The sequence below is a fragment of the Octodon degus genome, unplaced genomic scaffold (assembly GCF_000260255.1).
Source record: "Octodon degus isolate 3935 unplaced genomic scaffold, OctDeg1.0 scaffold00021, whole genome shotgun sequence".
In the NCBI taxonomy this organism is placed as follows: domain Eukaryota; kingdom Metazoa; phylum Chordata; class Mammalia; order Rodentia; family Octodontidae; genus Octodon; species Octodon degus.
In genome coordinates, this window is record NW_004524597.1 from 11333270 (window position 1) to 11358588 (window position 25319).

At 52.9% G+C, this 25319-nt stretch overlaps 1 protein-coding gene across 8 annotated transcripts; it reads right to left on the bottom strand.

Annotated features, from left to right (window-relative positions):
• Nucleotides 1-399: 399 nt before the first annotated feature.
• Capn15 (calpain 15) lies at nucleotides 400-24923 on the bottom strand. 8 transcript variants are annotated; one of them, XM_023711585.1, is made up of 14 exons: nucleotides 12635-12665; nucleotides 12444-12499; nucleotides 11066-11219; nucleotides 8661-8776; nucleotides 5404-6916; nucleotides 4630-4838; nucleotides 4345-4528; nucleotides 4053-4276; nucleotides 3448-3573; nucleotides 3212-3364; nucleotides 2687-2848; nucleotides 2120-2600; nucleotides 1832-2010; nucleotides 400-1764 (listed from the first exon to the last, which is right to left on the bottom strand). In XM_023711585.1, exons 5-14 carry the CDS (start codon nucleotides 6892-6894, stop codon nucleotides 1587-1589), a joined length of 3387 nt encoding a protein of 1128 aa, XP_023567353.1. In that variant the 5' UTR covers nucleotides 6895-6916; nucleotides 8661-8776; nucleotides 11066-11219; nucleotides 12444-12499; nucleotides 12635-12665; the 3' UTR covers nucleotides 400-1586. The 8 variants fall into 8 exon arrangements, with proteins under 8 accessions (XP_023567353.1, XP_004627992.2, XP_023567354.1 ...); XM_004627935.2 differs by lacking the exons at nucleotides 8661-8776; nucleotides 11066-11219; nucleotides 12444-12499 and adding an exon at nucleotides 24701-24923 and having other exon boundaries at nucleotides 2120-2286; nucleotides 2371-2600; nucleotides 12635-12923; XM_023711586.1 differs by lacking the exons at nucleotides 11066-11219; nucleotides 12444-12499; nucleotides 12635-12665 and adding an exon at nucleotides 24701-24923.
• Nucleotides 24924-25319: the final 396 nt, after the last annotated feature.

Below are 25319 nucleotides of genomic sequence, written 5' to 3' on the forward strand. Positions count from 1 at the left end.
AGTTGCCATCCCAGTCTCCCCGCTCACTGCATCTGCTTCTGCCTGGTGACTGATAGATTCAGACAGGGCCCTGGAATATAAGGAGGGAAAAACCACACACATACACACATACACACACACTCTGTCCTGTCTGTGAGGGTCCTTTCTAAGGTTGTAGTCTGGCCGGAGCCTCTGCCCAGCCTGGATGCTTGGTCCTTCCTGTCTGCCCAGTCTCTCCTCTGCCCTCCAGTGGCACATCAGAAGCTAACTTTGGGGACAACTGCACTGTAAGGGCCCTGGCAACTATGGTTCCACCATGGAGACCCCAACTGCTGCCTAGGGAAGTGGCCCTTGAACAGTCTGCTTTTTTGCAGACCCAGACCCTAGGTGGGAAACAGATAGGAGCCTCCCTTACAAAACAAATCGCTTTTATTTGGTCCTTGGAGCCTGAGTGGAAACCGCCCATGGAGTCCTCAAACCAGGAAGGGACTGACAGCTGATAAAATGGTCTCTGTGTTGGGAGAGCTGGCCATATTTACAGGGTTAAAAATATTCACAGCTCAGAATAAAAGGAGGCCCAGAGGGGAGAGGGGAGTGTGTTTCCAGGTGTAAAAACCTTACAAACCCCACAAGGTGCGAGGACTATGGGCAGGCTGGCTGCCTGCATGACAGTGGTAGCTGGGCAGGGAACCCAGGAAGCTGGACTTGGACATCCATGTGGCAGACAAGGTGACTGGCTTCAGCAAGCAGCAAGGGGATGCCAGGCAGGTGGGTGGCTCAGTTCCTTGGGCTTCCTGGGGGGAGTGGCTGTGTCCTGCCTTGTGCCTGTGATAGGGCTAGGGTCCCTCTCTGTGGCTAAGTGAAGGCCATAGGATGGGGCTTCTACTGGACCGTGGCCTGGATGGCCATAGTCAGGGCTGATGAGGACAAAGCACCCCACCAAACAGCAGGGCTGGGCCCAGCTCCCAACTTGCTGCCCCGTCATGGCTTCGATCCTGGCAGGCGCTCCAGGAATTGCATAGTATCATGGGAGGGGCCCCAGCCTGTGGCTACCAGGCACCTACCTCCTGGGATGCGCTGCTCAAACAATAGGGTTTCTGGAATTCTGCCTGCCTCTTAGGGGTGGGAGCCAGGCTCTGGGCAAACTGAGGAGAGGCTGCCTCCTGGGAACCAAGGGTAGTCCTGGCTTTCACCATGGGGTCCTAGCCTCTGACCCCAGATTTGGTTTGTGAACAGAGTTCCTGGCTACCTCTTCCTGGCAGGAGATGACCCATGCATGCTTAGGGTGATGGGCCAGCCTGGCTCAGACCCCACTGTTGCTGGATGCTGTCCCTGGGGTTGGCAGGTCATGGGGGCTAGCATGTGGCTCACCTGGTTCGAGGTATTCTGCTTAGTGTCTGGGAGCCTGGGCCAGGGGCCTGAGGGTGCTCAGGGATGGGGAGGGGTAGAAGGGCATGGGAGAGCCCAGGGGGAGCTGTGGCTGGCGGCTCCCTGGGCAGGGGTCCTGAGATTCTGGTTCAAGCGTCCTTCATTGGGGTCTCCCTCATAAAGTGCATGTGGGGAACAGGTGGGCAGTCTGCACAAGCCCCCACCCAATGGCACAGCAATCACAGGGGCCGAGGCCCATGTAGGCCAGCGACCTCAGGTGTGAGAGGCGGGCTATGGGTGCCCCTGGAGGCAGTCCAGTCACTGAGGAAGGCCTGGGCTGCCTTTCGGTGTGCCAGGCGGTGTGTGATGGAGAATCCAGCGTTGCCCTCCAGCTGGGACAGGATCACCAGGACCTGCCTGGGGGGAAGGGGCTGGTGAGGACCAGTGGGAAGCCAGGGTTGGGGAATGGGGCAGGAACACCCACCTGTGCAGGGGTGGCACACTGTCCTGGGTACGTAAGCTGCCACGCGTGGACACCACATTGAAGCTGTCAGTGCAGTCACACTGGACATGCAGGTAGGACCTGGGGTGCCGGTTCTCTACCACCACGATAAGCCCAGCCCAGCCATGTGTCAGGTAGTAGCAGGTCATGCCTTCACGGCCCTAGGCACAGATAACATATATAGGCTGGGGCCACGTACCTATAGGGTGACAAACTCTACCCACCTATATAGGCTGGGACCACCCACTCATAGTGAGGAACTCTACCCACCTCATGTCGTTCACCCCGGCTCTCAGTGAGCAAGATGATGGCGTCGGCCAGTGTGGTTGGCTGTGCCTCCACTGGCTCCACCATAACCAGTCTTGAGCTGTATACTGCAAGCACATGGCCTGGAGGCTCGGGGGTGCCTCGGGGGACCCCTGCTGAGGGGCTGGAGGCTGTGGGGGGCATGAATAAGGGAGCTGGCAGGCTTCCCAAATGGGAAGGCAGGCTCAGACCCAGGGTCTGGGGGGAGCTGTTACCCTGTGTGGCAGGGGGCCCTGGTGGAGCAGGGCTCCAGTGGTTGAAGGCACAGCACACCACAGCATACTCCCCGGGTTCCAGCATGACATCGCAATTCACAAACTTCTTCACAGCACGTTTGCTGTGGGCCAAGAGGCGACCCAGACTCAGGCGGCCACCGCTGCCAAAAGTGGCCCGGAATACCAAGATGCACAGGTCTAGTAAGTGGCTGTCCACTGTGTCTGAGCGCCTGCAGGCCGAAGACAGTAGGCCAGTGGTTTATATGGTTGTGGCCATGGGCTTCAGCCTAGCAAAGAAACCTTGCCCACTGCCCACCTGCTGCCTTCCTGGAAGAGGGCAAACTCCAGCGAAGCACGCTCCAGTACAGTAAGTGCCGTAACTCCCACAGGCCCACTGGCAGAGCTGGGGAAGCTCCCTTGAACTCGTGCCTCCTGCCAATCTGAATGCACCTTGCAGATATCCACAGAGTCAAAGTACCTGGATATGAGGACAAGTGTGTTGATACTGCAGCTCAGGCACGGTGTCCATACCTATGGGCCTCTGATCTTTGGCTCCTAGCACTGGACCATAGACCTCACTGTCTGTGTGCAGCCCTTGTCTTCCACTGGAATCCCTCAGGAAGGACTCTCCCAGCCAGGAAGTACTTGTCCTGGCTATAGCTTCCTGGGTACCACCAGGTCCACACTGCCTCTAGGCCTGGATTTAAAGGGAAGCTCAAGAGCTGTGGCTCAGAGTCCTAGCAAAAGCCAGGATACACTGAAGCTGTGCTGCTCAAGGCTAGCAAAAGGGTGGGTAGTGTTTCCCAAAGATCCACCCGTGTTAGGCCAGAGTGTGCAGTACCTGATGAAATCGCTGTACTCCATCCAAAAGACACCCTCGCTACTGCCCCGTGGCATCAGTTCACCCCGCAGGTGCCCTGGCCAGTGAGGCCACTCATCAGACCAGCTGCCATTCCAGGAGAAACGGCCCCAGGGGTTCCGGAGTCGCAGGAGCCTGCAGACCACAGGGCTGAGAGCCAGGACTATACTATACTCCTACATGTATCCCCACACCTGACCACAACCACCAGGACCTACCTGGAGCCTTGAATGTCACGGACGTCCAGAATGGAGTAGGCATGGCGGGGGCGTAGGCCCAGGCTCTCGTAGGCAGCCTCATCTACCTTCATGTTGCCCCCACCACAGGAGGCACCCATGAGGAACCTGTGCAGCAGAGCAGCCTTTGCTGACCAGAGTCGGTAGGGGCAGCAGATGGGGGCCCCCCTGCCCACGGGGGACACATGCTCAGAAAATCTGAGCCTAGCCCTTTATCCTGGACCCAGCTGGGGAAAGTGGATCCTAGGGTCTGTACCCTTCCCAAGAGTCTCAGTCAAGGCTCAGAATGCTGACCAGATGGGGCCAGTCTCAGTCATTCTCTCCACCCCACAGAAGCCTCAGTAGGCTCTGAGATAGAGGCAGTAGTCACTGGCATAGGCCAAATCAGGTATAGCCTTCCCAAAACGTTAGCAATGGCCCCACCTGGACAGAGGCCTGACCAACTCTTTATAGACTGTAGCCAGTCTGTGCAGAAGCTCCTCTTAAAACTCTGTGAGGGTCATAGGGTACTGCCTCCTGCTTTTCCCACCACTCACTTTGCCTCTCCTCCCAATGCTGCAGGCCTTGACAGCACCTGCCGCTCTTACCCAGCCTCCTTAGAACTCAGCATTTTGGCCCAGATGAGGTCAGTGTCAACAGGCTCCTCTCGGGGGTTAGTGGAGCTGACCTGCAGCGCCAGGCTCTCGCAAGGGGCGCCAGTGAGTGTGGCCAGGCCTTCGATGGCGCGCCCTGCCTGGAGGGCAAAGTAGGAGCCATGTAGCTTAGCTAGTGCCTTCTCGATGAGAGCCACCCACAGCTGCTTCCGCTGTGCCTGGGGAAAGGCTGGAGTCACAAGGCAGTCCCAACCTGCCCACCCCATTCCAAACCCTATGGGCCCACCTGTGAGAAGAGGAGGAAACCGGCTTCATCACAGGGCAGCATGTCATCCACCAGCACTGTGGTCCAAGTGCCATCCTTGCATAGTCGCACTTGGTAGGCACCTTCCACGCATAGGGTACGTGTGACCATCACCTTCTCGACTAGGTCAGGTCGCTCAGCTAGCACTGCCAGTGCACTCAGGAACCTGTGTGGACCAGGTGGCCTCACCAGGGGACCATGGCCAGACCAGTGGCCACCCATCCTCCACCAGGGTTGGTTGGCCCTGGGCAGGTGCCTGGAGCTCACCAGCAGTTCCCCAGCAGTCCCTGCAGGATGTCCGAGGGTCGGAGGGTGTGGAAGACGGACCACGGTGTGCTGTGGTCCCTGAAGACAGAGCAGTTGATCTCATGGGGCCTTAACCACTGCTTTACACGCTGTTGGACACTGTCGCCCATAGGGAAGCCGACAGATGCAGGCCCAGGGGGGAAGCTGTCGTCTACAAAGTTCACATTGTTCTGTAGGGATCACAGCCAGATACTCAGGCTGAGCAGGGTATACTCAGGTCCAGGATGATCCCACCATCCCTGGAAAGACTAGAAGGATGAGTTGGGTCTATGTGTGACCTACAGACCTCTGTGTTTGGTCAGACTGACCTATGTGGAGTGTTCACTGTCCGGATTATCCTAAGTGTGTGGGATGCAATTACAGTGCAGTTGATGACAAGTTGACTGCAACATGTACGTACTGGGGAGAGGGTACAGCCCAGCAAGTGAGAGGTAAGGGGGAATAAGGCAGCCTGCTGCTACTGCCAGGCTCAGGAAGGGCTAGAACAGCAAAGTACAGCAGCACTGAATTGCCCTTGGCCCTTGCCTGGGGAGACTGCCACTGCTCCTTCACCTTGAGTTTCAACAGCTTACACACTGCTCGTGGCCACCCCACAGTGCTCCTCTGTGAGCTCACACATCTGAGGGATTTAGGGATGTTCCTTGACAAGCGGAGACTATCACACATCTTAGTCACTAGCGGACATCAGTGGTCTGGAGGCTGAGCTTGAGTTCAGGTCAAGGAAGGGTCACTCACCTCCCTGCAGAAAGCCACTATGTTCTCCCAGAGAGCCTTGGCCTCGCCTTCATCTGTCTGACGCCGCTTCTCCACGTGCATGCTTTCCCTGCGCCTCAGGGGTGTGGCTCCCCAGTGCTGGGCCACCAGCAGCTGAGGAGTGTGGCAAGCTGCACAGTGTTTGGCCCGGGGTGTGTTGAGTAGGGTGCAGGCAGGACAGGCCCACTGGCCTGGATGTTCGGTTAGGAGGCGGGAGGCCTTATGGGCTGAGAGGCATCGTCCACAACCACTGCCACAGGGACCTGGTTTGTTGGCACCACAGTCTGGGCAATGGGTGGGGGGCTCACCACGTTCCTGGAAGCCATGCAGCTTAGAGCAACCACAAGCTGTGCACCTGGGGGCTGCTGTTGGGTTCCGGAGTGTGCACTTGGCACAGGCCCAGGTGGTGAAGTCAGGGCTGGAGGGGCTGGCAGGTGTGTAGCGTACGGTGTCACCGGTCAGGTCAATGACATCACTGCCTGGGGTGGGGCTGCAGGCCTCACCAGGGGTAGGCCTGTCCTCTGGGACTTCCTCCTCCAGCACACTCAACCTCTTGCCTGACAGAAGCTCTGCCAGGCGGGAGGCCCCAGCCCCGGCCCCGGCCCCGGCCCCGGCCCCGGCCCCGGCCCCGGCCCCAGCCCCGGCTCCAGCTCCAGACCAGCCTTTAGAGCTAGTGGAGGGTAAGAGCTGAGCAGCCTCAGGCACAGGTGGCTGCAGCTGAGGAGGAACCTCTCGGCGACTTCGGGGTACAGGGTTGTTCTGTAGGGTGGAGGAGAAGGGGCTGAAAGGTGGTACCCTGGGAGTTTCCTGGTTAGCAGAAGTTAGACCTTGGCTGGTAGAGGGAGGGTCAGCCTCAGCACCTTCCCCAGGAAGAACTGGCTGGGTAGGGACGGGTACAGTATGGAAGCCTGAGGGGGCCACTACCTCAGGGACCACCAGTGCCTCTGGGGGGATTCTGGGCAATGACAGTTTCCTGGGGCCTCCACAGGCAGAGCAGGAGCTGGCAACAGGTGTGTTGTGCAGGGTGCAGCGCTGGCAGGCCCAGCCACTTCTGGGCTCTGCCCCCTCCTCTGGGTCCTCTAGCTCCTCTGTTTCCTCCTCCTCAGGGTGTCCCCTGGCTGGTTCCACAGCCCCCAGTCCCACTGTCCGTACTGGGCCAGCCTCTTCCTTGCAGCTGCCCTTTGGCTCCACGAGGACAGTGGGAGGCTTGGGCAGGACCCCATTGATGATGGGCAGCAAGGTGGCCCCACGGCCAGGCTCTGGGGTGAAACCGCACACCTCACAGGCCTCCTTGCCCAGGAAGTTCCGGAATGTGCAGCGAGCACAGGGCCATTTCTGCTCCTCTACGCTGAGCCGCAAGATCTGGTCCAGGTCAGGCTTGTGCCGGGGGGCCTCGCAGATGGAACACTGGCGCTGGCCGGCTGGGTTCAGGAAGGTGCAACGTGCACAGGACCACTCCCCCACCGTGGCCATAGACCCGGGTGAGTGTGTGTGGCTGCAAGGGAAGGCCCTGGTCAGTGAGACTCCTGTGAGGCTTGTGGTCATTACACCACCCTATCAGGGAGGGCAACTAGGGGTGGGGGAGCTGGTGACATGGGGATTGTGGCCAACTCGGGATCAGGCTGCACTCTGCCTGTGCTCAGGTAGGTAGGGGGGCTGCTGTTCGAGGGTCTAAAGCATATATCCAAGGTCAATCCCATGTTCTAGTCTCCTTGCTCACTGGACATGACATGCCCCTAAGTCCTAGTTCTGGATCTGGATGAACCTGTGGTAGGGTAGTGGTGGGTCCTAGGTGGCTGCACAGAGCCTGCCCAGGAGAACTGCCTGAGCATAGCAAGTGTGGGCTGGGCTGGTGGTCAGGGCCAGAAAGCCTGCACCTGTTGCCATCCTGAGGACAAGACACATGGTCCCTCCTGGGTTTCAGGACCAGATACAGAGGACAGTATGTGAAGGGGAGGGTGTCAGCAACCCCAGATCTGGGTGAGTTTCTGGGCCTCTCCTCCCTGTCTAGAAGAGGAGGTGCTGGGACACAGGGAAGCAGGCAGTATTCACAACAGGCAGGAGTTTTCCAGGTCTAAAGGGACCTGGGATAGGTAAGGCTGGGCTGGCGAAGGGGGTCTCTGCACTCCATAACATCTCTTCAACTAACTGTGGCTTGGCCTGCAGGAAAATCAATTGTTCTTTATAACAAGCTTGCACTTCTAATCCTTTTGGTCAAGAAGAAAGAAAACTCACTCTTCAGGAAAAACAAAACCCCCAAGATCTCCCCAAGCAACACAAATGATTCCCAGAGCTGATTCTATAAAGGGCTGGTAGAACTGTGCTTGGCACACATGATGGGGGGAGGGTGTTGACCTGCCCATGGCTATGTCCACAGAGGGTAAGGCCTGAGTAGATAAGAGGGGCTCTGTAGAGCCCTGGGGTAGTGGAGTATATGGTTCACTAGACCTGGGTTTCTGTTCTTGGAAAACCAAAGAAACCTCCCTGGAAATGCCCAGACCTTTCCCTTTCATGCAGAGGGCTAATATCAAGACGCAGAACACGGCAGCATGTGCCCCTAAGAAACGTGTGCGTACATGCTTAAGCACATGCCTGGGCAACTGGCTTCATTAGCACACACACACTTGGCAGCACAGCCCAGCCAGACAGCCAGAGGGGCCTGTGTGGCCAGCAGTGAACCTGACCTTCACAGCCCATTCCTCAGGAATCTCCAGAAAACAGATTCAGGCAGAGACAGCTTTCGCATGCAACAACTGGCTGTCCAGGCGGGTAGCCCAGGCCCTCCAGAACATGCCCTGCCTCCATCTCAGGCCCCAGATTGAAAGTAAGAATTTCAAAAGTGCTGGGGAAGAGAGAGTCCAGGTATTTATGCCCTCTAGAACTGGCCAGTGCCTTGCCTGGGCTCAACTGGATCCAAAGCATGGTATCAGCTGGTCTAGCCAGTACGTGGAAGGACATGGGCAGAGGGACATGAGAGGTGTCAAAGTCTTCTTGATGGATAGGGCAAGATCAGGAAGATTCTGTCAGTATTTGAGAAACCTTAAACAAAAACCAATCCTTCCAAATTAGATTTGGTCCTGGAAAAATGGAAAGCTGGGCAGAAGGGCCTGTGGGACAAAAGGCCAGTTGGGACCAGGGATTTGAGACCTGGCCCCCTCTGCTTCATGTGGGCTGGGGTGGAAGGGGCTGAGGGCCAGTGGCCAGGTAGCTGGGAGACTTGATGGGGCCCCAGAAGTCACCTTGCTTGGCTCACTTGCTTTGGTGCATCCACTGCAGGGTCTGTGAGGGGACCAGGGACTCAAAGTCCTGAAGCCCATGAAATAGCAGCAGGAGGCCAGGACAGACACCACCAGGCCTGTGAGCAAAATCCCACATCAGGAGCCCAAAGACTCAAACTGATCTGATGAGTTGACAAATCCCTTCTGAAATTCTAGGGCTGGGGTCAGGGCAGAGCAGCTGCCTACTGGTGTAAGGTTCTACCCGCAGCGTGCGCACATGCACACACGCACATGCGCGCGCGCGCACACACACACACACACACACACACACAGGTCCTACAGAATTCTCAAAAAAATGCTCTCTTATCCTGCAGCGTACAAGTTCAGTCTAGAGGCAGCCATGCTGAAGACCCAAGGAACAATTCTACTTTTAGAGGGACTGGTTTATGGTGAGAAAGATCAAGACAAGGGTCTGTGAGGGGACTACACAGAAAATCCGGCACAGGATACCAGTTGGCTGGGCACTACTAACACACAGTTGGACTTGAAAGGGAGGCTGTGAGCTCATGGGGCATATGACAAAGCCCACCTGAAAAAGCCAGGAGGGAGCACTGCTGGGGAAACTAAGGCCACTGCACCCTGTTATGATGAGAAGGCCTTCTCATCATGAGAAACTAAGTCAGCAAGTGGTGTCCCACCCAGGATCTTGGTCAAAGGCTCCAGACCTCTGGGGATAGGCATCCGGGCTATAGGCCACAGCAAGGGATACTGGCCATACCTGCCAGCTGTACAGCTTGATATATCACCTGATAGCTCCACACCCTGTGGACCAGGCTGACTTCAGCAGTTCCGTGTTCACTGTGTACTATTTGCTCAAGGCTTCTACCTCATGCTCCCAAGGGAGAAAATACCTCCTTCCAAGATTATTCTTGGCCACTCTTGGGGTGGAGAAGGGCTAGGTTACTTTCTCTGAGGATGGCCAGCCCTTCTGAACCAACTGCTCACTGATGAAGCAGCTGGTGAGAGACATGGCACGTGAGGGGGGCTCCTATACTGGGTGAGGCAGTGGGCCAGACAGCAGAGGCACCATAAACCTTGTCCTCCCTGCTTCAGTGGCCTGTGAGCTCCACTTCACCATACACGGAGGCTGCCTGGAGGATAGTATCTGCTCTCCTGAGGATATGGTGAGAATCTAACAGGCGTGAAGCCAGTATACTTAGCTCTGCAGAGACAGTTTCTGCTCTGTGTCTTTCTTGACCTACCAGTGCCCTATCAGAGCTGGGAAAAGTCTGTACACTGTTTCCCTTGACTGTACCTCACTGCACCGCAAGTATGTATATACACATGTGGATGACAGGGTCTGGTAGGGCAGCCTGGTGTGATATAAGCAGTTGCTCTCCCCAAATTCTGCCAGCCCCAGCTCCTCCCTTCTGTTCCCTCTCTAGTTGGCTGTCTATGGGCTCCTCAAGGTCATTAACAGCACTTCTTCCTGCATGTCTTGGGGGCCACCACTCTGTGTCAAATAATAACAGCCTTAAGATCCAGAGCCACTTGCAGTGATGGAACAAACCAGGGCTGTGGAGGGCGCAGATAGCAGAGGGTCTGGCAGGAGGCCAGTGATGCTGTCACCAGGAACCTTAAGGTGAGAATCACCTTATAAGGTGAGAATCAAACCCAACACACGCACACACCATCAGAGGGACCTAACTGGCAAATCACTCAGGGATTGTTCTGCACTTGTGCTGGTCTAGGGTTCCAGTCTTTCTCACTGTGGCCAGAACCATGGCCACCACCACTCTTCCTGCCAAACAACCCTAGGAAGACAGGGCAGACAGACAACGGCTGCATGATTCCCTGGGGAGAAAGTGGACTAAGCTGTCTAGAGCTTGTGTCCTGGACAGGTATTCCTAAGGTCTGCGATTTCAGGCTGGGGGTAACAAAGAAGGGCTGAGCCTCCCTAGCTCTTTAAAAAAAAAAAAAAAAGAGGGGGATTTCTTTCTTTGTATTCCTCTGTATTTCCCTCCCCCTTTCTTTCTTGTACTAATGGAGACTGGTCAAGTGGTCTACCACTGAGCTTCATGCCCAGCCCTTACTTTCCAAAGTTCTATTTCAAGAGAGGGTCTAAAACAACAACAACAACAACAACAACAACCCAAAAAAAGGGTCTAATGTTGACCAAGGTGGCCTCAAATTTGCTATCTTTCTGCCTCAGCCTCTTGAGTTGTTGGGACTACAGGTGTGGGTCACCATGCCTGACTCATACTGTGTGAATTTTTAGTACATGTGTGGAATTTCTAAAATAAAAAAATTATACTAGATAAAAAATTTAAATGTGTCTTGAAAACTGTAGCTCTAGATTTAAAAACCTTGAACTTTCATTTGCATACATCATCTTAATAAAAAATAAAAGTAGCAAACCCACTCACCTGTCTGGCAAGTGTGTGGTGACTCATTGTGGGGCAGTGCCTGCCACTGTGACACTCAGAATGTAGTTCAGACACAAACAGCCAGACTCGGCCCAGTAATTCTACTGCTAACTACTTTTCCTCAAGATTTACACAGGTAGAAGTTTTTAAAAATCTGGATAAATGAAAACACAAAGATGTTCAATACCAGAACATATCAGGGAAATGCTAATCAAACCAAGTTAGACACAATTGTGTATCTTTTAGGATGTTTAGAGTCAAAAAGACAGACGCTAACAAGCACATTCAGGATGAGAGACACTAGACACCCACTCCACACTGTTAGCAGGAATGTGAAGCAGTACAGCCACTTTGGAAAGCACTATGACAGGTGCAATGAAAGTCACAAACCCTAGTGATTCTGCTCCAGGGATCTAGCCAAGACAATGAAAACATGCATCCACGCAAAAACTTCAATGTGAATGTTTACAGCAGCATTATTCACAAAAGCCAATTGGAAACAAGCCCAGTGCCCATGAACATAAATAAGAGATGGTGTATCTTTATAATGCAGTACTATTCAGCCATAAAATGGAATGAAATTCTAACGCATTTGTAATGTCGATGAACCCCAAGGACATTATGCTGAGTGAAAACCACCTGACCCATAAGGTCACACATTGTATGACTCCCCTTATGTGAAATTCTAGAAAAGGCAAACCTATAGACAGGTAGCAGGTTAGTAGTTGTTTGGGACCAGAATAGGGAGGGAGTGACTACAAACAGGCAGGAGGATCTTTTTGGGGGTGTAGAGATGCCATAAATTGGCTCATGAAGATGTCTGCACAAAGCTACAAACTGGTTGGGAATGATTATACCAACAGGTGAGTTTGATGCATACACTACTTCCCAACAGCCATTTGAAAAGATATATGGAAGTGTTCCTTAGAGTGACAAAGTATGGAGAGGATCTGTAGATGTACTCTTGAGACCATCATGTGCAGAAAAAGCAGTGTGCAGCCACCAGGCTGGGCCATCCCCCTTATCACTGATCTCTGCTGCTTTCTGCTCCTGTCCTCCCTAGACTTTAGTTCCACAGAGGCTCTCATTCACTAGGGTAACTGTTAGGATTCTGAACCCTCCTACAGCCCCAAAGACCCCTTATGTTCTTCATGTGCCAGGAGTTCAGACCTTATGTCAAAGCAACCTGAGTAGTCCAGGCTCCTGTGTGCTACCCACAGCTCCATGCTGGTCCAGCAGATGGCAGACTGTGGGAGTCACAGTCACATGAGGGCTGGGGTCAGCAGCTTCCCTGGTCCAAGAGGGTCTCCAGGCAGCTTTTGCAAGGCATGAGAAGCCAAGGCAAAGAAGTGCCCAACAGTGGGCAGTGCTGACATACCCTGGCCTTGGAGGAGGGGTCTTGCTCAGCCTAGAGTGGAAACAAACTTCTTGTACCTTATGGGGAATAAAATGCCAGAAAGCTTTAAAAGATGGGTCCCAGTTCTAAGCGCCTCTGACAGGAAGGGATACCCTGAAAAACAGGCCTCCTGCCCAAGACCCCTCTGGGGAAGTCCCTCCCCACCTTCTTACCTGCGGGCCCGGGGACGTGGGTGCTGCCTGGTGACCAGGGCACTCCCCCAGACAGGTGCCCCAGGGCTACTCCTACACCAGCCAGCCGCTGCTGAAGGCCCTGGGTAGGGCAGCCCCCTAGGGAAGCCATGGTCTGACTCTGTCTCGGTGGCCAGGGAGGAGGCGGAGCTCCCCATGGCCTCCCTGACAGTGGCCACGCTGAGAGCTGGGCCTGGTCACCTCTGGCCGGCAACACACGAACGGGAGCATGGAGAGAGCAGAGTGCCCACGCCGGAGACAGGGCGGCTGGCTGGTCAGTGACATAACAAAAATAAACAAAGAGAGAGAGAGAGAATAAAAAGAGAGAAAAAACAGTGTGATCACAGAGACGAAAGTCCCAGGCCCTGGGAGGGTTCCCAGCATGCTGAGCAGCCTATGGTGGGGTAAGGGAAAACAAGAGGCAGGGACCCCGGATTCAACTCGAACTATTCAGCACTGTGGGGCTCCTCTCATAGCCAGGTCTACAGCAGGTAGAGGTGGGTGAGGCTAGCACGCCATCCACCAGGGTTCCAGCAGTGCACATCATCCCACTCTGTCCCTGAATACTCAGCAACACCCATGCCACTTGTCTCTGGCTTTTACAGGAGTTTTATTCATTAGTTGGAAAAGAGATCATACTTTTTGCTCTATTATAGAAAAAAAAATGCATGGAAGTTTAACTACAGGAAAAGGAAAAATGAAGAGGCAGAGGACATGCCTGTGGTCTAAGCCTCAGAAGGGTCTCAGAGAAAGATAGCTGGAACCATCAATGGACAGAAAAAGACATAGGGGGCATGGGTTAAGCTGCATTTTTGGAAGTCTAGCAAGCCAGCCTTGCAAACCCATTCCCCTGGGCCAGCCCCTCAGCCTCCTTTTCAGAGACTCACACCTCCTAGGTGACCAGGAGACTGGCTAGGATGGAGCACCACTGGTCCTGAGTCCTGTGCCTCCCTCACTGGCTGTGGTCTCAGCAGGTGGACTACACACAGCAGAAGAGGCCATCCTACACCCCTGGCCAAGGAGGCAGAGCCCAAACAAGGCCTGCAAGCAGCAGTCCATGAACAGGAGGCTGACATGCACAGGCTGCCTGGATTATTAGGGCCCCAATGCCAGGGCTCTGGGTGAGGTGGGCATCCAGGCTATACTTCTGATTATAGGCTGACAGGCAGGCCTAATCCCAGGACTCCTCACCCCGGACTCAATAGTATCTACCAACAGCCCACCATGGCTTCTTGATAAACCTCTGGGACACTGAAGCTGGTATGTGTAGAACTGGGAGGCAGTCCCAAATAGGGAGGCCTCTCTACACCACAGGTGGTTGGGCTGATGGTTCCTTTAAGAGTCAGCACTTAGCCAGGTGCAAGAGCACATCCCTATGTACAATCTCAGATACTCTGGAGGCTGAGGCAGGACTGCCAGTCTGAGTCAAGCTTGGGCAACTTAGTGAGACGCTGTCTCAAAAATAAAGAGGGCTGTGACTAGAGCTTAGTATACCCCAAGTTCTATTCCCCAGTACAATACTGTTTAAAAAATAAAATAAAAGCACCTAACACCTGAGAGGACTAGCAGCACTGAGCTCAGGCTTCCTCAACACTGTAGGCCATAGGCCCAACAGTTCTGCACCCTTTCACCATCAGGCTTTGATCAAACCAACCGAGTCTGCCATGCAGCCACAACATCCACCTGATGGCCTTCTCACTTGAAGTGTGAGGGATTGCTTTCTCCCAAGAGGCTGGCTGGGATAGAGCACCACCGGTCCTGAGTCCTGTGCCCACTCAAGCCTCCTCCACAAGGAAGATGGGCACTGAATGAACACACTGTGATTCAGAGCAGGGTCACAGAGCATGGACCAGCCTACCAGCCAGAGCCCATTTAATATATTTTATTGGCTGGGGAAAAACTTTTAAAAAGGAAAACAATACAGGAGGTGAAAATTATATAAAATTCAAGTTTCACTATCCACAAATAGTTTTAGTGGACATGGCTCCCCACTCATTTGTTTACATGTTGCCTGTGGATACTTTTGGAAATTGCCCAGGCCAAAAGTCACATGTGTTTCTTACCTGGCTCCTTAAAGAAGCCTGGCTGGCTCAAGCCAGAGTAAACCAGGCAGGTTCAGGTTTCCTAGAAGCCAGCAAAGGCGGTAAAAGGACGGAAAGAGGAACCTGGGTTTACTTTGTGTAACCCAATACATCTGATATCACTGTTAATGTGAAATCATATAAAAAGACATTACTGAGATACTGTGAGGTCCAGGTCTTTGGGCTGCATTCACTGACTCATCTCAATATGGACACGCCACCTCTTGGGACTTAGTAGCCACATGTGCTTGTAGCTTCTGCATGAGGCAGTTCAGTGCATTAGCTGCTATAGCTGCAAGGGTCTGGCCAGAGGCCCAGCAAGGCACATTCCCTAGCCCCAGCCCCACATCAGCCAGGTCGCCCAAGATACTGGCCTCTCCTATGGTTAGCATCAGTGCTGGAACAATCCCTGCATTACTGAGCCTTGACACACAGCAGTCTCCTACAGAAGGCATTCCTAGTGTTCCCTCCTGTAACAGACCCTTATGCCCAACAGAGTTGTCCACAGGCAGAAACTGTTCCTGTGTCCAGAGCTCATCTGTGGTCAACAAAGTACCTTGCCTGCATTTGTGGTGAAAGAACCATGTACCTCTGGGTCCACCTGCAGCCCCCCTGACTGGGCACTCAGCAGCCTGTCCTAGAGAAAGACACTAGGAACACCAGGATTCAGTGCAGGGGGAGGTGTGGCCTCACCTGCTCTTCACTAACCCCTTAGCAGAACCAGGGCAGAAGCACTATCCACTGCATGGAAGACATGCAAGATGACTTACTGCTTGCTGAGCTGGACCTAGCCTCAAATGATCCTGAAAGGAAGGGAGGAGCAGCCTTCCTGGAGGGCAGAACAACAGTTTCTTCTTTTTTTTTTCCTTTTTTTTTTTTTTGTATTTTTAGGGAAGGGTCTACAGGGTGTCCTGGGCCTCACTACTAGATCGGACTCGTAATGATCTGCTTACGGCCTCTCAAGAGCTGGGATTACAGGCGTGCGCCACCACACTCAGTAGTTTCTTCTTGTTGAGTGCTCAGAAGACAAGGAATAGGAAGAAGTACCCAGGAAGAACAGAAAGCTCTGAGAACCAACCTTTTGGGACATTCAGGACATTTCCAAGGTGATACCACTCCACTACCCCATACCTGACTCCAGGGAAGAGAGCCCCCACAGGGGTGATAAGGAACACTACCTTGGCTGGGCAAGCCCCACTTCTGCCTGAGTTTACTGAGAGAAGCTTCCTGGCACAGTTTCCTTATCCTTTTTTTTTTTTTTTCGGTACTGGGGTTCAAACTCAGGACCTTGTGCTTACCAGGCAGCCACTTACACTGCTGAGCTATCTCCTTGGTTTTTTAAAAGACAGGATCTCTGTGTTCAGCAAGATCAGGTTGGTCTTGAACTCACTATGTAGCGCAGGCTGGCCTCAAACTTGTGGCAATCCTCCTGCCTGAGTCTCCTGTGTGCTGGGAATATAGGCATATACCACCATGCCTGTCCTCTTCTTCCTTGTACTAGCCTGGGATCCTGATCTCACTGGGTGACCACAGGGAACCTTTCTTCTTGGTACAACTGTCAGCTCTTATCTTGCCTTCACCCCAGGGCTGATGAACTTATGTATGGTAAATAGCTGTACCAAGGCTTCATGTGCCTTTCTCGTGGGGAGGAAGGGGATTCTGACAGGAGAACCTAGCAGCAGCTCCGTGGACTCTGCACCCTCCAGGTCCACCTGTTCTTGTAGCTTGTTACCCTCCATCAAAGAGGTCATCACACTCAAGTCACTGGTCCAAGGACCCTCAGGATAAGTCTTCTTTAGGCAAGGAAAGCTGGCCTCCCAGGTCTTCTCACTCCACAGCCTATGCACACAGTGAATAAGTGTATGGCACAAGGGTAGGGGCCATGAAGAACACATCATGGGCAGGGTCAGTCTACTTCCCACCTTCAGTCTATCTTTTAATAACCTGGGAAGTGGGTGGGATCTTTTATGAAGCAGCACCCTGAGGCTTTGCCTCAGATAGAACATGAGGGTAAGAACTTCCCACAGAGCACAGCATGGCTCTGGCCCTATGTCACAGTCCCAATATCTTGCCTGAGGGTCACCCTCCTCTGCAAAGCCTGGTGAAAGCAAACTGATGCTGTAGTCAGTGCCTCTGTGCCTTCGTTTGTGTGCCCCTGTGCTTACTCAGCAAGTATCTATAGTTCTGCCACTGCTGGACTGTTTTAGGTCTTTGGAGATGGCAATCAGTGATGGTGAGAGGCTCCTTCCACAGGCATTTACTTTCTTACTGCTGCATGACTTACACACCTCTACAGAGCCAGAGAGCACTGTGACCACACTGCCTGCCAGCAGGAAGGAGCAGGGTACACTGAGCATGATGAGGTACTCACTTCTAGTTGGCCATGGGAGGCACAGGCCTGGAATCCTAGCACTAGGAGGCTGAGCCAGAAGAATCACATATTCCAGTCTACCCTATGCAATTTACCAAGACACTCTCTCAAAATAAAAAATAAAAAGGTCTAGAAATGTAGCTCAGTGGTAGAGTGATTTCCTATTTTAATATTTGTACTGACAAAGTGAGAATGTAGTGCGCTTCCTTTTTTTTTTTTTTTTTTTTTTTGTATTTTAGGACAGGGTCTATAGGGTCTCACTGCATAGACTGGACTCACAGTGATCCTCCTGTTTACAGCCTCCCAAGTGCTGGGATTAAAGGCCTGCCACCATGCCCAGTCTCAATCACCATCTCAGCATGCCCCGGGGATGGGGCTGGCAAGATAGGCCTGGGGATTGAACTCCTGGCTCCTGCATATGCCTACACAGCTTTAATCCGCTGAGCTATTTGGCTGGCCCTAGAGAGGTTCCTTAACAGGAATAAAGACCTGGGTTCAAATCGCAGGACCACTAAAAAGAGATGTCTGTCTTCCAGGCCAAGGGAAGGGACTCCCCCTCATCATCTGTTACACCCTGAGACTCAAGGGCCAGTTCCTTCTCTACTTTCATCTGGGAACTGCTGCCCTAGTTTAAAATGGGGCAGTGGCCTAGATCTGGCCTCAGGGAAGTATGGGGGTGGCTGCTACTGCCCTGCAAGGAAGATACTAATTAACCAGGACCCACTGGCCTGGCCCAGACTTGGCTGAGGAATGCCCTGCAAGCACTTGGAGAACAAGGTGCCCAGGACGAGGAAGATTCCTCTTAGAACTTAGCATGGAGTTTGCTCTAGGTCAGAAGGTCTGGTCCTGGTGGTGACATCAACACCCTCTGTACTGCTCCCTTGGCCTTATCCTTCTTTACCTCTGGGGGCATGTCACAAGTGCTAGTCCTCAACAGCCTGTCCAGAACAGAGATGCTCAGCACATCTGAGGTACAAACTCAAGGGTACTTCCTGAGGATCCGGTTCTGGGGGGCCATTACAACTTTCCTAAGCTCAGAAGCCTAACCAAGGGCTAAGGACCCCTATCAGGGTATACTGGTGCTGCCTTGCCCTTGCCTTCCAGCCCAGACTTTACAGTACCTCCTTCATCAGCCAAGGTAGAATGACAGTAATTTCTGCCTAGGACTGCTCCTATGACTGCACAACACCCATTACTAGCAGAACAATTTGAGGACGATATTCTGAAATAACCAGAAGCCCTGTCTACATCCTCAGCTCATGGGGTGTCCAGGCAAAAGTGCTCCCTAAGTATCCTTGTCTGGGAATGCCTTGGCGCCAATGTGCCACTGGCAAGCTAACTCATAAATGCACTCAGCAAGAGCCCTGTGCATCCTTCCATCTGCTCCCACCCAAGGGTGACAGCAGACCAAGCTCCTCATCCTGTGACAATGCCTGCCTTCCAGGGTCTACTTGACAAGTCTTAGGAAGGGCTGTCCCACCAACATGCCAACTGCAGCAGCCCCAGTATCACCTCCACCCAAGACAGATACAAGAGATAACAAAGGAGGAGGGGGCAACCTCAGCCAAGCCTGGCACCCATCACTACTCTCCACTCCCTAGAATTATACCCACCTGACCAGGAAGAGTTGCTAGTCCAGATGTGAGGCCAAGAATGAGCTGGCAGCCTGGAGAGTGCTGATACCAAGGCTATCCTCTAAGTACATAGTCTCAGGCAATAAAACTTTTATTTTGTAAGGCAGAAGGGTTAAGGACAGGGAGAGAACGCCCTCTTTTCCCAATAAGAAACGATGCCAGGACCCACCCTGTGGGAAGACTTTACCCTGATCTCCACCTTCATGAGAACTTGGAGAGCAGCAATCCCTGGAAACAGGTGAAGGCACCTCAGTGCCCATATCAAAAGCTCCCTGCCCAAGCCTCTTACCTTGTCCCCTATGGCTCAAGGACAAGAAGAGGCCAGGCCAAGAGATGGGGCTTACACACACTTCCCACAAACTCTGCTTAGGCATTACCACTGTGGATGTGGAAGGGGTTCCGTCTGGGGTCCAAAGTCAAGGCAATGGGAGCAATACCTCAGGTGATAGAAGGATACCTAAAAGGGCGAGGTCCCACCAGATCTGCTCTCACATACATCCCGAATGCTAAACCACAGCTCCAGTGCTTTCTTAAAAAGAGGTTCCAACAAGGTTGAATCAGGCTCTGTCGGAGCACAGCAGCAGATCCCAAGGATGCAGGGATGCTCCCCACCACAGCACTCTAACCCTGCCACTCCACACACAGTCTTGCAGTCCACAAACAGGTCACAGTGCTGGGGAGTAGACTCATCCAAGGTGCAGATACCCAAGCTGCTGATGCACCTGTAGCCAGGTCAGTGCTTTGGGAAGGGATGCCAAGTAGACTGGCAATGGTGGCTTCTATACAGAGGGCACACCTTCTTGGAGGGTCTGAGCTCTGTCTGAGAAAGTCAAATATGGCCTCCGAGCTTTTCTGCACAAGCCAGAGTTCTGGGAATCAGTTCCAGGAGGCATGTGGCCCAAGCCCTGGGCCTGTGACAGGGATATCATCTATACCAACTGAAAGGCTGTACTGTATCTGGGACAGTGGTATATGCCTGTAATACTAGCACTTAGGAGGCTGAAGCAGGAAGACTGAAATTTTGGGCAACTTCAAGACCATGACTCCAAACAAAAATAAGGGTTGGGGATCTATAGCTCAGCATGAAGGCTTTAGTTTCAATCCCCTGTACTACACACACACACACACACACACACACACACACACACACACACACAGAGAGAGAAAGAGGGGGGGCAGGCTAGGGATATAGCTTAGTGTGAAGGCCTGGGTTCAATCCTTATGCATACAATAATTATGATAAAATAATAGCAACAAATAAAATAAAGCTGCATCAGCCCCATAACAGGAGACCAGCGCCCTGGGGCAGCAAGGCTTAGTCAGCACCGCATTGCCCTCATCTAAGGGCCCTAATTTGTCCAGCTTAGTTAGAAAGGCAGGTGATGACCCCTAGGCCAGCCATGACATCAGAAGGGGTGGCTCAAGATTCTGTTTTGCTGTTTCTCAGCCTGGAGGGAGGCTGGCCATACACTAGCACCAGGCAGGGAGAAAGCTGAGTATCACAAAGACAAGGTACCCAAACGCAGGAATCAGGGCAAACTGCCAGGTAAGATTCCCTGAACCCAGGTTGAGGCATCCCCACCTGGCTGCTCAAACAGCCAACATGTAAACTGCTGCTTCAAGTTCCATGGCTCTGCTTTTCTTGGTACCACTTACCACACAAGAGGAGCCATGGCAGGAGAGGCACTCACATGTTCCCATCTTGTTCTCCCTGGCCCTGTGTGAGACCACTGTAGCCTCTTTCACACATTCAGTTGTTGCCCTCCTACGTGAACAACCTCAGCAAAGTGAACCACAGAGGTTCTCAAAATAAAATGCTCACATATAGAAATAAAACCCTTGGGATCCAAATGCACAAAACTTTCTGCTAAAAAAACTCAGGAAGGAACACAGCCTGCCCAAACCCCCTCACCCTACCAAGCTGAAGCTAACACAAGAGTGTGTGTGCTACAAAAGGGCTTTCTTCAGTTCTAGATTGGTCAGTTTTTGTTGAGTACTTTGTCATCTGCAAGCTACCAGCCACCGGCTCAAGCATGGAAATCAGGACTCAAGGCTGAGCTACCAGAACTGCGCTGGGGGTTCTGAGATCCTCAGACCCTGCTTACAGCTGAACTACAGAGACCCTTGAGGCTGGACTCTGAGGCACCTGATCCTCTGTGGAGGGACAAGAGAAGTGTCCTGACAGATTCAGGAAAGGAAAATCTGAAGAATGTCCACAAGCCAGTCCTGTCTGTGGTAGGGAATAGGGAGGAGTCATTATATGTCCTATGTTTATGGAGTTTGCACATCACCTTAATTATGCATCATGAAAAAGGAAATTAAGTTTTTCAAAGTGATATTGTAAGGGAAACAGAAACATACTTAAGATTTCATTTTTTAATTCCCAAGTCCAACATTTAATGTGAAATACTATTTCTACAGGGAAAGAAGCATACAAGAAGAGTACTCTTGTTTTTTAGCACTAAATTTCTTGTTTGCCAAGTAGCAGCAGGAGCAGCCTCAGCCCTGATAGGCTGAGGGCCCCGCTGGCGGCAGGACAGGAAGCACCAAGTCCTCCACTGGGCCCAAAAAGAGGATGAAAGGAGTTGAATGGGAGTAGGTCCTGGCCCAAGAACAGACCTTTTAGCACCTCCTTCCTCAGCGAACTCTATAGTCTCCACACCACTGCCTCTTCAAGAGTGCAAAGGGCTCCAGAAAGCCCCAGATCTAGCTGCATTTCCCTTCAAGGGGAATTGGGAAGTGGATGGGATAGGGCAAGGGGCGTTAAGTCTAATAGGGTTCAACTTGCCTGAGTGTCTAATTCCAAAGGGCAACTTTTTCAAGGAAAGTGGAGGAGAGTGCAAGGAGGAAATCCTTTTGCAATGAAGCATGCTTGCTCCCAGAGGGTCAGGAAACCACAATGTCTGTCTATAACCAGTGAAGTTACATTATGACATTTCCAAACAGCAGCTATCGACCTGTTTTCTTCCAGATATCCTCAAATCCTTCCAGGCACATCCTCCAGCTCGGTCACCAGGGAGGTAGGAATAACAGTTCTCGAAGGTTCTTTGGCCTCAGTTGAGACACTGGGTATGGGAAGCAGAAATGTGATGTACATTTGCCAGGACAGGCAGGCAAGAATGAGGCATTTGCCCACTGGTCTTTCAACATGTAGACTTCAGTGAGCCCATCTGGTGCCCCATGAATCCCTGAAAAAATGACAGCTACACTGCAGCTCCCACAGAAAAGTACAAAGGTACAACCAGATTGCCTAGGGCAGTGGCAGTGAACCTATGGCACATGTGCTGCAGAGGGCTGTTTGTATAAAGAAAGTTCTAAAAGGTCTGCCATCACTGGCCTTTTCGCTTATTTGGGGCCCCCACACTGTCCCAGCCTGGGTCTCTGCAGAGATACCATTCACCATGAGGTTTCTATCCAGCCATGCCTGGATGCACAAAGTAACAAGTCCAATCTCAACCCACAGTCTTCTCCTTCCAGTGACACTTGTGCAAGGGCAACAGGTCAGCAAGCCTCCTCTTTACTCTTGACTCAGAAACAAGGTTAGGCTTTTTCTCCCACAAAAAGCTTTGGAGCTACCTTTCTGGACTGCCTCAGGAGCTTCCCTCAGAATTCAGAACCCGAACAGAAGCAAGCCTCTGCCCTCTAAACCCAGAAAGGGAGATGTGGAGAGTGCAAGTGCTGCCAATAGACCCCCTGGGCTGGGGGACAGGATAACATTTAAGCTGGACATAGGCCTTCTGGGCTTTTTTTTTTTTTTTTTTTTTTTTTTTGAAAGCAGAGGATGAAGGTCAAATGGCTCCACACAGCTGGGGCACAATGGGAAGACTGGAAGAGCTCGAGAAGAGGAGGCAGTCAGAAGGTAGAGCCTATATCCATGCTGAGCAGTTGGGAAAAAAGTGAGTGCTTTAGGATAGAGAAACTGAACCACATTCTACTTCAGGATGCTCTTGCTCAAGAACTGTAACAGGCATGGATAGGAATCAGAGGCTCAGGCCAGTGAGGAAGTGTGGCAGTCCAGAAGAAAGGAGAACCCACTTAAAGGTCCCAGGGATACAGTGTCCTTCCTCTGCATGTGGGCTGACAAGACTGATCAAACCACAGCTATGCACCCCCCTCCATTATTTCAGTCTCACAGTCTAACATGAATGTGGATGTGACAAGTCACTGATGTTCCTGGATTGGTACAGATACAATTTTCAGAGTCCAAATTGCTTTCACTTAACAGTTCACCTTCTGAGTACCTGTTCACACCTGTCACACAGACGGCCTGAGCATTAGGCCAGGAGCTGCTCTGCCCCAAATAGCAATGTGGACAGCTGCCTTCCTTCTGGCTCTTTCCCAACCAGCTCATTAACAGCAAGTTGTTTCGACAGGTTTTCAGGGCAGCAGAACCCTTCTTTCCAACCACCACTTATGAGATAGTACAGTAAGGTAGTCAAAGGCAGCCCTGTGAGTCAGAAACCTGCCCTGATTTCCTTATCTATAAGAGGGCGATTACCAGAGTACCAAAGTCTGGGACAGACAGAGCAAGAAAGGAGCCAAGAGGACTCGGTATAGGCATGGCCCGATGTGCAGGAGCTTCAGCCCATGTCAACAGAGGCACTGCAACCTTTCCTATAAGGCTTCCACACAGATGCAGGCTCAGGGGCCAGCCTCTTACTGCTCTGAGACCATACTTATTGGAAGGTCCTTGTAAGTCCCTGCAAAGTCTGTAGGCTCTGAGCCTTTTGTCCAGCAGAGCTTAAACCTGCCTTCCTCAAGAGCTGGAGGCCACTAAATTGTCTGCCATACAAGGACCTCCAGGGATTCTCAGTTTTAGGAACAGAGTGGGGACAACCTCATTGGAAGCTCCGCTATAAGGCTGAGCTGGCATCCTGTAAGATCCACTTTCCTGCCAAGTGACAAGCCCATGGCTTTCTGTGTCCACTGAAGAGCAAGGAAACACCATCTCTTGTCTCTCTTCCCATTTGAGAAAGTCACTCAGAACTGGATAGGTAAAACTACTCCATCCTTCAGCCTGCTTTGCTCCTGTGACTCAGTGGGCAGGGGGACCCCAAGATGGGGAGCATAAGCTCTACTCCCAAACAAATTAATGTTGTTCTTGCTGCTCACTTCCCTGAGTTGCAAGATATCTAACACCTATGCCTCACAGTTGCTTTTGGGGGTTCTGGTACCTGTGGTGTAGTAATAAGCTTTAGGAACTAAGGGGACTGAACACCAACCCAGCAGGGTACACTGAGTGTTCTACAGAGATCTCCATGGTCAGGACCGGAAGGGCACCTTCTTTAGCTAGCAGGAAACACTGGTTGTCAGGAACCAGCCTCTATAACTTCCCCACCCGCTGGGAGGAACTGGGAAGAGGAAGTGTGGGCTGGCTAGGGTACAAATAAATGATGTCCACTGCCCTTTGCACATCACTCTTTGGGTCCCAGGCAGCTACCAGTAACTGTGGAGGGTCCTCTTCAACACATGCCCTCGTGCAATGGATCAGCGCTTCCCTTGGGAAAAGAGGGCACTCAAGGACAGGGAGGGAGGAAGACTGCCACCTGTGTCCTGGTACCTGAATTGGCTCAGAGTGACCCATAGGACCAAGCCCCAATAGCATGCAGAGCCTTCATCATGCCATTGTCATTTTAGGGTCTAGGCCCCTATTCCCTGGCTGAGCCTCCCAGATCCCTGGCCACTACCCCCCAAGCCTAACACCCCAGTCCGAGGCCGCTGTCCACCAGGCTAAGTTCCCTGGTACCGGTTCCCTTCCCCTAGGCCGAGGCACCCAGCCTGACACCCCTGCTTTACCGTCCCGGGCCGCTGTCCCCCAGGCCGAGTTTCCTGGGTTGCTGCCACCCAGGCCAAACCCTTCGGTCCGGGGCTGCTACTACCCAGGCCGAGGCTGACCGGTCCTGGGCCTCCGTCCCCGAGACGGAGTTCCGTGGGCCCTGGGCCACTCCTTCGTGGGACTCACCTCTGAGAGCTGCGGCGCCTTCTTAGCACCCGCGGCTGAGCGGCGCCTCCGTTGGCTGATCCCCAACTTTAACGAGTGCGGTGCGGCCTCACTCGGCCCCGGCCGTGTTGCCTGGACCAGCACACGCCTCAGCCGCGGAGCACCCGGGCCAGCCTTCTTACGCCGCCTCCGTAGAGCCCGCCCGGCACGACTCGCTTTACGCCATCTTCGTAGCGTGGCGCCAGGCCGGGTCTCGCGTTTACAGTGCGTCAGCAGCGCACGCGGCGCTGGTAATTGTGTCCGGACTACGACTCCCACAGGCTATGTGTCAACGCGCGAAGCATAATGGGAGTTGTAGTCTCTTGGTGATGCCAGCATTGGGCCTTCGCCCCTCCTTCTGTTGGAGACGCGCCGGGTTTTAGCACACAGCGCGGGGCAGAGAAGGGACTGGACTACAGCTACCAAAGTGCCTTGCGAGGGAGACAAGGGACGGGCTCTCAGAGGATCTTGCTGGGTCTGGGGTACGGTCCAGTTCATTCTAAGGCGGGGCTAGGGGTCCTGATGCTCTTGGACCGGTTTGGGGGTTGGGAGTTCAAGCTGCGGAGGCGTCAAGGCCATCCCCTGTCAGCTCCTGGAGCCT